At 38.5% G+C, this 17,427-nt stretch overlaps 1 protein-coding gene across 3 annotated transcripts in view; it reads right to left on the bottom strand.

The window, feature by feature from the left end:
* The window catches only part of mllt3 (MLLT3 super elongation complex subunit), a 163,084-nt gene that overhangs the window by 87,985 nt on the left and 57,672 nt on the right, over window positions 1-17,427 (bottom strand). Inside the window, exon 1 of one of the 3 annotated variants that reach the window (XM_062971881.1) lies at window positions 5,215-5,604. The exons of the other annotated variants lie outside the window; for them this stretch is intronic. Coding sequence (XP_062827951.1) covers window positions 5,215-5,257 — 43 coding nt within the window. The 5' untranslated portion in view covers window positions 5,258-5,604. Of the gene's footprint in view, window positions 1-5,214; window positions 5,605-17,427 lie in introns of those variants that run through there. 3 annotated transcript variants of the gene reach the window in all.

Below are 17,427 nucleotides of genomic sequence, written 5' to 3'. Positions count from 1 at the left end.
AAAGTTCAGATCAAAAAAGAGACAGTTTGTGTATGTAACAGGATTTCACTCAGCTCTTGGCAATCAGACTACTAGCAAAGTTAGAGGTTCTTTAGTAAACAGTGTATAAATTGTCCTATATGAGTTACGAAGCATTTTAATAGAATTAATTTCCATCTTTGACATGCCATTAGAATAGGGATAAATATAAAAACCAAACTTCAATATTTGATTAACAAAGAAGTATTTGCCTTATCTTTCCGGGCAAGCTAATAGTTCATGTAAATGAAACTACATATATACTTACCAGGCATACTTGTGTATAAGTCAACTTCATGTATTAGTTGAGGGCAAATTTTGAGACCAAAGTTATGGATTCTTATATGATTTCAAGATAAGCTGTGGGTAAAATTTTGGCACTCGACAAGGGACTTCTTGGATCCATTCTGTGGAGAGGTGACAGTACTAGCACTGCTTTGGTTTGCCAGACTCCCCTGGCTAACCCCATTTTCTCACCCAAGCATTAAAAAAGGATGCTGGAGAGAGTAGAGGGAGTCGGTGCTTCTTTCAGGCTCTCCACAGATAAATAAAGCTCTCAAGTCCATCTGCGGAGAACCTTAAACAAACCCCAATGTCAAGAGTCAGACGCCAGTTAGCATACAAAACAGAGTTTATTCCGAAGATAAGCCAGAAAAATAACATAAACACAGGAAATATCCTTGAAACACTTCACTTTTCAGTGTTTCGAGAGTAGATTGGACAATAATAACTCAAAAACGAGCCACGCTAATTTCCCATGCTGGCATTCAATAAAAAACTAAATAAGGCTTCAATTCAGCTTTGGAAAACAAATAGAGTTCATTGCTGGAAAATAAACAAACTAGAAAAGCAATAAAGCTGCTTCCACAGTGCAGATAAGCCGAAAGCCTCAAAGGGATGATGAATAGCCGTCGTCAGAGGAATCCAAGGTCAGGTCAGGAGGCAGCAGAAATTCCGAAAGACAAACCAATGGTCAGAAGCCGGGAGTAGCCGTCAGTCAGAGGGTGTAGACAGAAGCCAGGTCAAATTCAATCCAAAGTCCGAAGAGGGTGCAGTCATCCAAAACAGGTCCACGATAAGACACAGCGAGAGCCAAGCTAGGTGTTATCAGCAGATACAAATCATAGTCCAAGTCCAGTCTTCACAGTGATCCCAATGGCGTCTCAGCAACACCTTGCCACACGCAAAGTGCAGTGGTCAAACATTCCCATTTTATTCCCCTTCCTCCTGGGTGACCAAACACTCACACCCAAACACCAGGTGTCCCAAATCTACTCAGAGTCTGAACTCCACACAGCTAGAGCTCGTGGATCTGGAGTACCTAGCAATTCGTCGGAGTCCCAATCATCCTGCCCACACTTAGCCCCATGAACACTTAAAGAACCATCCTCCCTTCTCCAAGCATCCCAATTGGGATCAGCTCCTGCAGAAACCCCAGGTTCAGAAGTATCCATAGGCCCCAAATCCCCAGACATCTCCAGTGGCTGTGCCCATTCAGTGCCCGCTTCCCCAGCCACCACCTGTTCCTCAGCATCCATCTCCCCATCTGAATCTTCCTCAGAAGATCCCCCATATAGCTCTCTAAGTCGCTTCCTGCGCAACTCCTCCAGTGAACCCTCATCACGAGGGTTTTTTCTTCCTCTTCGAATTCCATCACCATCAACCATAATCCCCGAAGGCGCAGTCACAACACCCAATCTTCTCCATTTTCCCTGCTCTGGCAGGAAAGCACCAGAGCTGCCACCACGATGGTGACGGCAGAAAGAATAGGTTTTAATTCATCCACCAATCATTCTTTCACACCCCAGCAAAGTAGCAACAAAGAGCTGTTACTGTGACAGAAAGATCAGAGTGAATGGGAGCTTAATTCAGCTTCTAGTTTCTTCTACTATGGCTGCCTTGGCAGAGATATACTAAAGACATGTTGCTTCAGTGGGAAGAGTAGAAGGGATCAAGACTTTTTCAGGTTCTCCTGGGACTGCCTCCCCTTCTACTATCCCCAAGTGCCAAAGAGTTGCCAGCAATGCCTCTTTTAAAATGGGCATTACTAAAGGCCATTAGCAGCACCGCAAATGATAGACTTACCACACTAATCTGTATGTAGATCAACCCAGATTTTTGGTTTCAATCTTTAGCATACATTTCTTGACTTATGTACAAGTATAGACAGTAAAGCTGAAAACATGGGCAGAAGGAAACAGAGGAACAACACAAACTACTCCATTACCGTGCTCCAGCATGCTATGCTTAATTATCTTATTTTGTTGCTATAACGGAAGACAGCAAACGGCAATACATGCTTAGGCATACAAGCTAGGATTAGTCATAGTTTCCAAACATGGTTTAGAGAAGTGATTCTCAACCTGCGGGTTTCCCAGGTGTTTTGGCCTACAATTCCCAGAAATCCCAGCCAGTTTACCAGCTGTAAGGATTTCTGGGAGTTGAAAGCCAAAACATCTGTGAACCCACAGGTTGAGACCCACTGGTTTAGAAGATAAAATGTACAAGTGAAAACAACAATGTGGTTTATAACAAACCAGGAATCAACATACAAAGTAGATCATACAAAGGAAAAAAGGGATATGCGTGTTTTTGACCAATCAGTCAAACCTTGTTGATTCTCACGAACCAATCTAGAGAATTAAACCTGTGTATATGTTAGTTTTAATGTTATCATAATCACACCAGGACCAACTAAGCTGTGGAGCAGCTGCAAAGTTTACCATTAATTTTATAAGTGTAGATCAAATTTAAATATTTGAAACATAGCTTAAAATTAATAATATCATCATGTTTTCTTTCCATTTAACAGTTAGGAAAAAGCAGGGTGGGAAGTGACACTGGTAGAGGATCTTGCAGAAACAATGGTAGTGGCATTATAACTTAAGAGAGATCTTTTACCACAGAAAACCTATTTTGAGACAATTTACAATATAATAAGGCATAATATCAGAAAATGAAGCTCCCAGGTTGGATTGTACTCAGTGATATTATTTATATCTAAAGGAGATGATGAAGATATTCAAATAGTTAAGATTTTCCATACCTTAGTAATTCAGAATTGAGACTTCAGACAAGAAATCAGAAAAAAAATTGTTATGGTTGAGCCTTATGGCTCCGATACTGGGAGACGTGGTCGTAAGACTCCTCGAGAGTCAGACTCTCTTGAGGAGCGAGAGAGGAAACGGCTGCGGGACTTATTTGCAGAACCAACAGACGAAGATTCCTTTGAGGGTTTTACCGAGGGAATGGAGGAAGAGGTGGTTAGCTCAGAGGAGGATGACATGGAATGGACTCGTGTGAGGGAGGATTTGGGTGTCACCGGCAATGCTAGTGTGGTAGGCGACTGGCGGGTTGCAGGATCGGACCCGTGGACGAGTTGGAGGGATGGAACGGGATCCACAGCTGGGGATGCTGTGGGGCGTAGTCAAAGGTGTTTTAGCTCTGATGAGGAGGATGATGATGAGGCACCTGGAATTAGGGTAACAGCTGACAGCGATGAGGAGTTGTAAACTGGCATAAAATGGGGTTTAGAATCCAGGGCTAATTGCGTTGGGCAAGGTAATCTGGACGAACGCTTGGGCTCTTGTTGGGAATTTCCTGAAGACGGGTGTGTTTCGTTTACTGAATACGTAAGTTACCAAGGACACTGGGCATAGACGGCGGGAGGAACTGTGTGGGCTTACGTTGTGCAACCTGTGTTTAATCTTATTAGCTTGGACCTCCGTCGTCTTCTTGACGAACATTAATTGCCTATTCTGGATTGACGCTGGACTGACTGACTGACTACGACCTCGGACTACCCCTTCTGTGGCTTTCGGTGGAATTGGTGAACCAAAGACATCTGTATCTGGCTTTCGACCTCAGACCGGACTGGGACCCTGCTGACCGTCGCTACCCTGATTGAAGTGCCTGGATCCGGATTCCGTTTGTTGCACGGAGGAGTAACAACCTTAGTTACTCATTTGCAGCTTTCGAGTAGCAGAGAGGAATCTGCTGCCAGCTATTTATGTTTCTTTGAATCCTTGTTTATCAACTTTTGTTTGTTTAAATTGCCGGGCTGAAGTAAGCATTTTCTGTTTAACCCGGATTAAACTCCTGTTTAATCCGGTTTATCTTTTGAACCACTTTTAGTATCAGCGGAGTCTTTTTTGTGCATCTTTTACACTGAAGGCAAGTGTTTGCCTAGTCCTTTGTTTCATACGGGCACTTTTTAGTTCTGTAACTTTAATAAACTGTGTTGAACTTTATCTGGTGGCGTTCTGTCTGTGACAAAAATACTTGGGAGGGCAGCTTTGAAGCAACTAGACAAGATCTTGATGCATAAAGACACATTATTGATAGCCAAAGTTAGGATTGCCCATAGCATTGTATTTCCAAATTTCTCTGTATGACTGTAAACAGTGAAGAAAGCTAATAGAAAAAACCCCACATCTGAAATCTGAGAAGAGCAGTTCACAGATATCATGGACTGCTAGAAAGATCAATAAACAGTCCTAGAGCAAATCAAGCTGAATTCTCCATAGACGCTAAGGTGAGTAAAGGAGACTGTCAAATACATCCTAAGAAGGCATGACTCGCCACAAAAGATAATGAATTAGAAGCAGGAGGAAAAGAGGAAGACCACGTTACAGATAAATAGGACTTGGAGGTCTCTCATGCCATAAATTTAAATCAACATAACAGCAGTTAACAACATATTTTATGCTCTATTATTCTATATAACTTTTTATAGTATTAAGATTTCTTAAAACAGAAAAAGTAAATAGGAAATTTGTATTAAATTGAGTGTCCTAATCTACTGCTAATGATCAATTCCAAGAATTATTTAGGCTAACTGTATAAATTACCAATTCATAGCATTAGAAATAAAATTTAATCCCAGAATGGAAGACCCTAGAATTGGGGATACTCTATTCAACCATTTGGAATACATGAGCAGGGTTGTTCATCACTGGGAGTTTTAGATGCCCATCACTCATAGGACTGCCATGAGTTGAAGCTGATACAATAACTCAAATCTGCACCTTATCAAAATATCTCAAAAACAGGTTAAAGTTCTTTCACTTGGCAGAATGCTTCAATCAACTTAGCAACTGTTTACATGCATAACATGCTACATTACTACTATGTAAAAGGGGATCTGTATTTGCAGGTTCCATCTCAAAATCTATCTTCTGGATATTCTATACTGACCTTTTTCACTGGAATCACTCTCTGAGGTTTCATCTGCCCACATTCCGATTTTTCAGTACTTCTAGAAGACATACAAATCTTGAAATTGCTCTCTTATATCTATCTGGGAAGAGACCGGCTGTTCTGTGTTCTTTCAGAACAAACCACGAAAATTAGAAACATTCCAAAGTTCAGCAGTGTTCTCTTATTCAATTAGATGAGAAGAGTGAGAAGAGAATTTTGGCAATGATAAAACCAAGTATGATAAGAATTGCCCACCACACTATACCTTCAAAAGTAACCAGAGGATACAGAAAAAATGTAAGTAAAAAAAACATTAAAAAGACTCCACTACGAAAAATACTGCTTCCTGGTATTGTCATCTCTTTCTGCCCCCAGACTACTTTAAAAAGGGGGAAGAGCAGGAGTTGTAAACCACTCAGCTGTAGACTTTATAACAGTATGCAAATGAAGTAAGTTTACAGTGTGATGACCATATGAGGTATTTCTTATGTCACAAAATCTAAGCAGCCAACTATTAAGACCAGTGTTTCTCAACCTGTGGGTCCCCAGGTGTTTTGGCCTACAACTCCCAAAAATCTCAGCCAGTTTACCAGCTGTTAGGATTTCTGGGAGTTGAAGGTCAAAACATCTGGGGACCCACAGATTGAGAACCACTGAGTAAGACCAAGTTACTTTGTTTTGAATCAGCCTACAAGACCACAGATCCTTTTGTCAAGTAGATCCAAGAACAACAGGGGACTAGAACTACAGAGTCACCAGATACAACCTCCACTGACTACCAGCTACTCAGAATATAGAACTGAGTTTGATGAGGCCAAAACACCATATGTGAAAGGATTAAGCAGAAGACATATAATACTGTCATACAGAAATGAGCAGGGTTCCTCAGACAAACCACAGTTCATTAAAATATTTAGAAAAAACCCTCAAGATATCTGGAACCATGGAATAAGCGTTTTTGCTGTATCTAGACAATATAATACAAGGATATAATATAAAATGCTCTACTTGGGACGGCCTTTGAAGAATTTTTGGAAACTTCAGCTGGTTCAAAGAGCTGCGGCCAGACTGTTAATTGGGGCAACATGGAGCACACAACTTCCCTGTTGCAACAGCTCCACTGGCTGCCAATTTGTTTCTGGGCCCAATTCAAAGTGCTGGTTATTACTTATATAGCCCTATATTGCTCAGATCCAGGATATTTAGTAGATCTTATCATGTGGTATGAACCTGCCTAGGCACTGAGATCATCAGGAGAAGCCCTTTTTTTTAGTCCCACCACCTTTGCAAGCGTGGCTGGTGGGGACACAGCAGCTGCCCCTCGGCTCTCAAAAATAGACAAAACCTTCTTTTGTCCCCCTGTTGGCAAGCTAAAATCCTTTTATTTAGACAGACTCTTAAAACAGAAAACTTTTAAAGAATTGGCCATGGAGTCCTGTGTTGCTAATGAATTGCTTGAGCCCCCGATGGCGTGGACTAAAGCCTCGTGACTTGAAGGTTGGGTTGCTGACCTGAAAGCTGCCAGGTTCCAATCCCACCCGGGGAGAGTGCTGATGAGCTCCCTCTATCAACTCCAGCTCCATGCGGGAACATGAGAAAAGCCTCCCACAAGGATGGTAAAAACATCAAAAAAAACATCCGGGCGTCCCCTGGGCAACGTCCTTGCAGACGGCCAATTCTCTCACTCCAGAAGCGATTCAAGTTGCTCCTGACACGAAAAAAAAAATGAATTGCTTCTAACAACTTATTGTGTATTTATTCATTTAATGGTATTTGAATGTACAGTAACTGTTTTAATAATTGTGAAAATGTAATCAATTTTAATATTTACCCTTTGTATATTTTTAATTATATTGCTCTGTAAGTGTGGGATGCTTTGGGACTCAACCGTGAGAACTATATAGTAGGTGGCAATCATCACTATATCATTATCATCAGCGTCAGCATCACCATTACCATTATCAAGTATTCAGTACAAATTTAGGAGATGTGATGTTGGGTTGCTTTAAATCACTTATATGTATAAGATACACCTGTATGGGTGTATATAGACACAAAGAAGGAAAAAAAGAGAAAAAGATCTTCGTTATTGAAAAAAAATTAAGGTCAAAGGGGGGGGAGGGTAGAAGAATATTAATATATAGGGTAGCAACAAATTTATCTTTGCTGTTCAGACAAATAAGACTATAGGCAAGGAATCCACCAAAGCATCCACTTTGTCAAGTTTACTAAGTTGGTGGTAGATTCAGATAGATATTTTGCCCCAACTTTCTCCTTGCAGAAGAAAGTGAAACAGTGTTTTATTTCAAGAGCAATGGAGCACAGTCAGGATTTCTGATAGCAGTTAGCATTCAGTGTAGTTCATCCAGTGAATGGAGCCTACATCTCATATGAAAGTACTCCAGGATGCTCTCCTGGCTCCTGAGAAACAGCTCAGTGGGAAGAAAACCAAAGCAGATGGTTGAATGGAGAATGGAACCCATTGGGAAAACAGCAGAACCTCACTGAAGGTGATAAAAAGTCAGGACCTCTTGTCTTACATCTACAATAAGCCTCTTCCAGTGTGATGGCTTGCTCCTGAGTTCTTTAGCTACGTTCACAGATAAGTGATCGTATAGTGATATAAAATTCTATGTGTGCCATAAATCAATGAATGGTTTGAAGACACATACACATAAATGTTTACTCACAAAAAGAGCCATCTAGTTTAATTGGGCTTCTGCACAGGTAAATCAGATTGCAGTCTTACTTTACATTCTCAGTTCTTTTAAGATCAATCGGGATTCTCCATAAATTGGTGCCAAAATGCATCTCTCTATAGAAAATAGTTGAAGTGCGGGGGCAGGGGGAAGCAAGGGTCCTAACATCATGGTGAGATACAAAAATTTATGCTGAATGATGTAATGGCCATAGCTCATTATTTTGAATGTAAAGTTTCTCTGCTTGAAATGCTAAAAGTGTGGAAAATAATTAGAGAAAGGAAGACAGGAAGACAGGAAAAATGTGCTGTTTTAAAGGCAGAAAATTATAGTAGGGAGGAAATCATTGCTAACATGCATCAGCAATACTATTTCAAATATTTTCCTTTTTTTAAAAAAAAGTAAAATTGGCTTAAGCATAACAAAACATTTTTTGGAAATGCCAGAATGTAAAAGATCTAAACCCCTCTGAAGGGTGGAAGGTTAAAAAAATGGATCTAACTAGGAATTATACACACACACAAAAAATATATACACACACATATATACACATGTAGTGTTTTGTATAAATGTGCATGTTATTTATGAAAAACTGTTTGTTGTTTCTCACATAAAATAAATCATGTTATGATTTAAAAATGTCTGAAAGTAAAACAGTGTTGTGCTTCTATTGTAGTTCAAAAGCTGGTGAGATGTAAAAAAGAGAAATAATAGGTAAGAAAATAGTCTACAGGGGGAAAACTATTTCACACATCTACACTTGTCTAAAGCAAGGAGGGTGTTTTGAGTTCTTCTGTGAGGACAATAGTTAGTGGAAGTCTGCTGCATTCTCTCAGCTCATAAAAATCCCCCTCGGCTCCCCTCCTTGCCCGGTGCTGGCTGTTTGTTTGAAATCCCACATCTACGTTATTTAATTGGCACCACACTAGGGACCATTGCAGTTGCTGAGTAACATTCCTTATGTGCCCCTTGTTAAAGGAACATTAATGACTGCAATCAGTCCAATTCCACTTCCTTGCCCAATGATTTAATTTCCTGTACAGTATTGCTTTCAGCTTCTTTGAAAATTTTCTCAGCCAGTCTTCTTTTTCTATCAGACTTCTGTTCTCTATTATGTAACAGGACTTATCCTTATGAGGCAAGGTCTGCCCACAAGTTATAACAAATTATGCCCCTCACAATGTTTCAGTAAAAGAGAATGACATAAAAATGCACCAACGGTTACGATGAGAAACAGGTAAGACTAAAAGCAAAGGAATCGAGCCAAGGGCTAGACTGAGAAGTAGATATTTAGAGGTGTATTAAAGCAGACGAAATGAAGCCCAGATGCTGACAAAGAATCTAATCCAAACATACCAGCGACAAAGCCAAAACACAGCAGCCCAGACACCTCTAAAGATAGAAGAAAGCTTGCCTATAGTTGGTTCAATCACACATTTGACGCGATAAAAAGAGGAAATGAATAGCAGCAGTGGTTTTCGGGACTGCTTTCTTAACTGCGATGCATTATTTTTTAAAGTATTTCAAACCAAGTATTGTTGGCTGTTTAATAATGTCACGCAAATAATGGGAATTTTCACTATTAAACAGAAAAGAATATTAAGAACTAATCTCTATTTTTCATGGCAAATTTTGTTCACAGCAATGCCAACTTTTAACACAGGAACAATTATTCCTTGGGACAAAGGGGAGCTGGGGATGGGGAGTTATTTAAGGGGTTTTATGCTTAAAAGGACACCTCATATTCCAACACAGACAGAGTAATTCCATAGATGCCTTTTGTTTAGAGAACTTTCAAGAGGTATATTTTTAGCTTGCAATAAAATGTTTATTTAGTAGTACCTATAAATGAATGCATTTTCTTGACATTCTTCTCACCATCTATCTTGACAACATAGATGCATGTGGTTAACCAATGATGCTCACAATGACTTCAAAATCATCATCATCATCAACAACAACAACAACAACACCACCACCTTCATATTACTAATACGGAACCTCCAGCCCACAAAATGCTTCACCTGATTTTTTTAATGTCAGGAGCAACTTGAGAAACTGCAAGTCGCTAACAGTGTGGAAGAATTGGCCATCTGCAAGGATGTTGCCGGGGGGGGGGGGGGCAGATTTTTGATGTTTTTACCATTCTTGAGTGCGATTTCTCTCATGAAGCTGGAGCTGATAGAAGAAGGTCTTCTGCGCTCTCACTGGGTTGGACTCGAACCGGCAACCTTCAGGTCAGCAACCCAACCTTCAAGTCAGTAGTCCTGCCAGCACAAGGGTTTAACCCACTGCGCAACTGAGGGCTCCTAGCTTTCCCGATGAAAAATTAATTTTCTTTGGTAAGGAATTAGTAATTAAAGAGATAACAAATTTTCAGTCACCTTCCCACAACTCACTTTCACCAGATACTCTGTGACAGAAAGATATGGTCGCCTGAATATAGGATTAGACTCCAGGAGACCAAAATTTGAATGCCTGCTAGGCCACAGAAACCTACTGGAAAACCCACCTTGGGCAAGCCCCACTTTCTCAGTTTGCCCCAGTGACGCAATGGGTTAAACCCTTATGGCAGCAGGATTGCTGACAGAAAGGTCGGTGGTTCAAATGCAGGGAGCGGGGTGAGCTCCCATTTGTCAGCTCCAATTTTCCATGAGAAAAGCTTCCCACAGGTATGGTATCCCCCAGACATCGTCCTTTCAGACGGCCAATCCCTCACACCAGAGCAACGTGCAGTTTCTCAAGTTGCTCATGACACACACACACAAAAAAAGGTTTCAAAGCAAAGCTATGGCAATCCTTTCCCAAACAAATCTCACAAAGAAATGATAGCTTCATCTTAGGGTCTCCATTACTCAGAAACAACTTGGAAGGTACAACAATAATCATTTATCATTATTTCATGCTTTTAATATCATTTCTTCCTAACAAGATGGGCTACAAAATGAATATATATATTTCCCAAGTTAGAAAAGCCACTCTATTTATACTTCCTTGAAAGTAAGAAGATTTTTTTTATACTTAGAAGCAAAGTTGTATTTAATTTGGATCTTTTTAACAATTAATAGGTTTCACATTATTAAAATCACTGGAAATACGAGAGTCTAGGTGAGAGATACTCTCATTAGCACCAATTCCAACTTTTGAGTATATGAATATGTTAATGGAAATGTATGAAGATGAGAGATAATCCAATCAATTATTTTTGGTGGCTAGTGAACATGAAATGTTTCCAAACTCTCAGACCTTGACTTTCTCTAATCGCTAAGATATACAAGGTCAATGAGTTAAAAATGAGGAAATGAAGTACATCTAGGCAGAAGAGATTCCATTTATGACAAATTGAAAATGAAACCTGAAAACAATTCAGAATACTCTATTCATCTCTATCTACCTTCCAATACAACTTAACATCTCTCAATACGTATTAAGGTTCTATAAAAATGTAGTTCTACTACAAATGATTATTATGCAGAAGTTCTCTGATAGAAAATTAAACTGTGATTTAAATCATTAAAATCAAGTCCTTTAGATGAACAATTTATCATGATTTAAATATGTTCAATTTATATCAAATCAACCTTTTATTAAAAGAAATTCTTCTCTCTTCAACACATTAAGAAAAGACAATGGACAGGCTAGCTAGGAAATTGTAAAAGTAGCAGTTGAATAAAGTATTTCTTTTTCCATGTGCTAAGCAGAAGTAGGTAAAAGAAGAATTTGGAATCTGAGTAATCTTATGAGCTTTTCCATTTATATAATAACTAAATTTAAGTTGAAAAGCATGGACCAAAATGCTCAATATTTGTATAAACCTTTCACATAGGTTTTGCAGTAAGAAGAGGTTGGCAAGAAAAAATAATGTCTTGGCATTATTTGACCATAATAGGAATATTTTTGTCCCCATGAAGGCAAAATTGGCAGGGAAGACATTTTCTCTGATTTTTTCTTGTTTCTAACTAAAATGCAAAGAAAGTGTGAAAAACGATGAGCTGGATAAGTCGTCAACCCTTCTATTAAACAATATCAGGTGCTTCGACTAAATGTTAACTGATTAGATCTTTCATTAATCCATTCCAGGATCAGTTGTGTTCCATAGAAACAAAAGATTTTAAAAAATGTTTTAATGAAGAAATATTTAAAAGAGGGAGGAGTTACAGTACAAGCTGAACAAATAATGTAGGGGAAGTAGAAGATGAATACTTTTTTTCTAAGGATGGAGTATGAATGGGAACACGAAGAAGATGCTGAGTCTTTGTAATTGTGTGCCTTCAAATCATTTCTGTCTTATGGCAATCCTATTCTTGATTTTCATGGCTGAGTGGGGATTTGAACTGTGATGTCCAGGACTACTGTGTCAATTTAAATAGTACTTGATCAAAAATTATATATTGTGGTAAGAAACTGTTTGTGATCAGATACACAGATTGATATGTGGTCCCCTCACACTTGAAAATTCTGATGATTAGAAGACATCAGAGCTATTTATTTAAAGTACTGCTCTTAGCTTGTGGGCCCTGATCCCAAATGGGGCCCCTTTAGCTCAATATTGGAGACATGAAAAATTTGGCAACAATAAGAAGCTTCTGAATGCCACCCATTTACACAAATCTGTTGGCAACAATGTGTAGTGTTTGCAGAACATGCTCCACAAACATGTTCCACTCTGTTTAACAAGCCTTGCAAATGTTGACTTATTATCAGTAACCATTTCATTTTTATACCTATTTTATATACTTGTGTACTTGAGATCATGTAAAGATTTCCCAGGCAGAAGGGGGTCATAAGTTTAAGAAGTTTAAGAAGTTCAGATTTAAAGCCCAGAAGACAGATATGTTGGTAACCGTGTATTGGGTATTCTGTCTGCTTGTAAAAAGGGACAGAGACCTCTGAATAGGACAGCACAGAACAAGCATGCAACATAACTGCAACTTGACTTAAAAGAAGCAACTCAGGTGAGTGATGTAAAATATATGCCACAATACAGACATTTGTACAACTGCATTTTGTTTTCCATTGACAGATTAGTATTGAAAACTATCTCAGAGGCCCAGGGGCAAATGGTTGGAGGTTGTATTAGAGGTAGGAGCTGTTCAACTCTTTACTGTTATTTCTACACTAGGAGCTGCGGTGGTACAATGGGTTAAACCCTTGTGCCAGCTGAACTGCTGACCCAAAGGTTGGGTTGCTAACCTGAAGGTTGCCTGTGAGACAGGGTGAGCTCCCATCTGTCAACTCCAGCTTGCGGGGAAACGAGAGATGCCTCCCAGCAGAATGGTAACACATCTGGGCGTTCCCTGGGCAACGTCTCAGTAGACGACCAATCGTCTCACACCAGAAGCGATGCAGTATGTTCTCAAGTTGCTTCTGACACGAGTAAAAAAAGTTGCTACACTTGAAAGTCGGCTTCTCTAAATTTCCCCTTTCCTCAGTTATTCAAATGTACAGGGCTTCTTATCACTTTAAGAGAAATTAGGCATGCAGTTGATATTTGAGATGTATTTAAAAACCAACAATGGAGGGATGGGCAGTGTAGAATCACTTGGCTAATACCTGCGCCTGTTCTCTATGAAGAAATTTCAGAATAAAATAAACTATTTACTCCTATTAAGGGAAGAAACACTTCCTAATTCCTACTTAGCTATTAAAACTGATGCAAAAATGAACAAATAAATAAGATAAACCTCTCAGTACTCAATACTCATCCTTGTTATTACTTTCAACATCTGGAAATTTACAGAACCTTGATCAAATAGGAAAAGCAAATGGATTGCGTTTGTCATAAACGTGACACTTAACTTTCCACTAGTATTTGTATTAAATATTTTTTATCGAGTAATTCCCAAAATTCTCCTCTATCCTCAAATAATTACTTAGTAACTGCATGGCTTCCATTATGTGATTAGCCTTAACAGGTTGCAATGAATTAGTTTTACTCAATAAAATCCCACTGAAATGATGTAAATGCCTATTAACTTTAATGAGAAGTTGCATAGAGGGAAGTACACAGCAAAATGGAGACCTACGCAGAAGAGTTTGGGGCAAACTGTGGTCTTAAAGCAATGAGGTATTGTAGATGCTTAAAAGATGTCAACTGTGCAGAACAAACATCTCACCCACATTAGGTACTTTATTACTGAATAGGTTTTGATCTTGGAAAAGCACAAGCAGTTAATATATGAAGGTTTTAATTTATTATTATTTATGTGGAAGGGCCCCTTAGACTGTGTGTCATCAGATGTAAAGGATACTGGAGTGAAATCAGATAGGTAGACTGAATGCCAGAGAAAAGAGACCAATTCCCAGCTAGAGCAAAGCCAATGAATGCATGTCATGCATTAATTAACACATATGTACATCACATTGATTCAATTTATCTACTTCTGTTTGGACTAAACGTTGGATTTATTCCTGTATGCTAGAAGGCAAAATGTGCTTGAGTTGGTCTAAACCAGTGGTTCTCAACCTGGGGTCCCCATATGTTTTTGGCCTACAACTCCCAGAAATCCCAGCTAGTTTACCAGTTGTTAGGATTTCTGGGAGTTGAAGGCCAAAACATCTGGGGAGTCTAGGTTGAGGACCACTGGTCTAAACTAAAAGGTAATGCGGAGTCAATACCTCATCCGATACTAAGGAGGGTGCAAAGGTTTGACAGAAAGCAGGATAAAATAGCAGATGAGTCGTGGATCTATTCCCTTTACATTTAGAGAATGAGTTTCAGATAGAAAAAACATATTATATGCAAGACATAGCACTCAAAATTTGAGTTCTAAGTTCAGATTATAAAGAACATCAACACCCAAAATACAGCAAATAATGTAGTAAATCTTCAATGTCTAAATCTCAACAAATACATAAATTCAGCGACAAAGGGGTATGAGAATATGAGCCATCAATCACGTCTGTAGGCATGGTTTGAAAATGAAGGATGTAAAAACATGCCTAATTTAAACTTAAACAAGTATAGTTATTGTACGGAGTTTATACTAATCTGAGTTGATAATTTTCTGTGCCCAAAAACATACTCATGAAACTTCTTTTCTGAATTCAAAATGGGAGAAAAATTCAATCACAGTAGCAAGTTGTGATATTTTGCAGTTTGACAGATGTTCATAGCACAACTTGGGGGAAAACAATATTAGAAGATTTTTTAAAAAATCTCCAATAATTAAATACAATAAAATTGAGATCTTATAGAAGGAAAATCAAGCTTAGTTCAAATCAAAGCTGCAGAAGTACAAGGACATACAGAATTAAAAGTAATGAAGCATCTATTTTAAAGAGCCCTCAATTTATGCATCTGAGAATTAGGTCATTCCAAGACAGTATCACTGTACAACATTTGGGCATTGACTTGCTCTGGAAAACCTTCAGGGAAGAATCCAAGACACAACCCACTGTAACGTAATAAAATTTCCAGCTCCAATAGATCTCAAAGCTACTTCTTTGAGTTGCTTCTGTCTAGGGTTTCCAGGAAACGTTTTCTATGAACTGAGGCCCTAGGTATTTAAATTCCAGACACTGTTCAATTTGACCATAGAAAATGAGAATGTCTTTTTGCAAACAGCATCACTTTTGTTTTAACATAGTTAATGTTCAGCTTTTCTTTAGTACAAATTTGCTGAGCTTAGACGGAAGAAAGTGAGAAAGACCTTTTACATTTTCTTTATGTTGAGGGGAGAAATACCATTGAAAGGGCAATTTATTTTTTAGCAATCATGTCTAGAGATGTGAAGGCTCAGAAAAGCACAGGAAAGCTTCAGAATTTATTTTTTAAAAAATTCCTGAAGCCTTCTTTTTTCTGGAAAAAATGGATTGTAGAATGTTTTCTTTTAAATAATGACCACAAAGTTTATCCAAAAAATGCCCTCCATATCAGAAAAACACTGATGGAAAGGGACTGATCCTAATTTCCCTTTCTCAGTTATTTCCCCCTCTCTTTTTGTGATATTTGCTTGATAATGTATGGGACTAGGGAAAATTGTTTTCTTTTCTTTAGTATTTTTGATGGTTGATGGTTACTTCTTTTATTTTTTCCTCTTTTGTCTGATTTGAATATACAGTAGAGTCTCACTTATCCAAGCTAAACGGGCCGGCAGAAGCTTGGATAAGCGAATATCTTGGATAATAAGGAGGGATTAAGGAAAAGCCTATTAAACATCAAATTAGGTTATGATTTTACAAATTAAGCACCAAAACTTCATGTTACACAACAAATTTGACAGAAAAAGTAGTTCAATACATAGTAATGCTAGAATAATTACTATATTTACGAATTTAGCACCAAAATATCACGATATATTGAAAACATTGACTACAAAAATGGCTTGGATTATCCAGAGGCTTGGATAAGTGAGGCTTGGATTAATGAGACTCTACTGTATTGACATTTCTTACAAAACTGAAGTTCCATACAATTGAAGACCTTGTAGATCTATATTTGTAAGGAAAAATAATAAACTTTAAAAAAAATTCAATGGCTATTTTCCCCACACTAATTCTATTTTTAAGACACGAAACAAGGTTAATTTTGTGACAAACCAGGTTAAACTTGATAAATGTCAAATTCCAAAGGCAACAAAGACCCCTTACACACTGTCATATAATCCAGATTATCAAAGCAGATAATCCACATTATCTGCTTTGAATTGGATTATTCAAGTCTACACTGCCAGATAATCCACTTGAAAGCAGATAATCTGAATTTTATATGGCAGTGCAGAAGAGGCCAAAGTGTTTTTCAGTCTGCAAGGTGTTCTAACACCGCACTTCTTCAATGTCTCTGAAATTTTCAATCCCCCCCCCCCCCCGCCAAAAAAAGGGAAAACATTGTTTTCCCTTCCACATAGGTTCACAATGTCAGGAAACTCCGTATTCATATACAGTGCTCCCTCACTTATCACTGGGGTTAGGTTCCAGGACCACCCACAATAAGTGAAAATCCGTGAAGTAGGGATGCTATATTTATTTTAATATTTATACATTATTTTAGTAGTTATACACTATTTTAAGTTTTTATCAACCAATCGTGTGTTGATAAATCGCCTCCTTTTCTCTCCCTTTGGCTTCTCCTTCCTCCCTTCCTTAGGCTTTAAATTCTAGTTTTTTATGATTTATAATTGTCTTTTAGAGTTTATTGAAAAACCACAAAACAGTGAATCCACGAAAAGCGAAGTAGTGAGGAAACACCGTATTTCCAAAATATCAGCCGGGTCAACTTCAATTGTGGGATGTCTTTAAACCAGTGGTTCTCAACCTGTGGGTCCCCAGATGTTTTGGCCTACAATTCCCAGAAATTTCAGCCAGTTTACCAGCTGCTATGATTTCTGGAAGTTGAAGGCCAAAACATCTGGGGACCCACGGGTTGAGAACCACTGCTTTAAACAGAAGCAAGATAGGCCAACAGTTCTTTTATCATTATTCTGATTTGCTTGGGAAACAGGAATGAAAGCTTCTGCTTCAGATAGAGGTGGAACTTCCAAGAAATAAAAGAAAACAATGACTTGCACAT

This window comes from Anolis carolinensis, chromosome 2 (assembly GCF_035594765.1).
Source record: "Anolis carolinensis isolate JA03-04 chromosome 2, rAnoCar3.1.pri, whole genome shotgun sequence".
NCBI classification, from domain to species: Eukaryota; Metazoa; Chordata; class Lepidosauria; order Squamata; family Dactyloidae; genus Anolis; species Anolis carolinensis.
The sequence above is the reverse complement of the archived record's forward strand: the minus strand, read 5'-3'. Positions and strand labels throughout refer to the sequence as shown.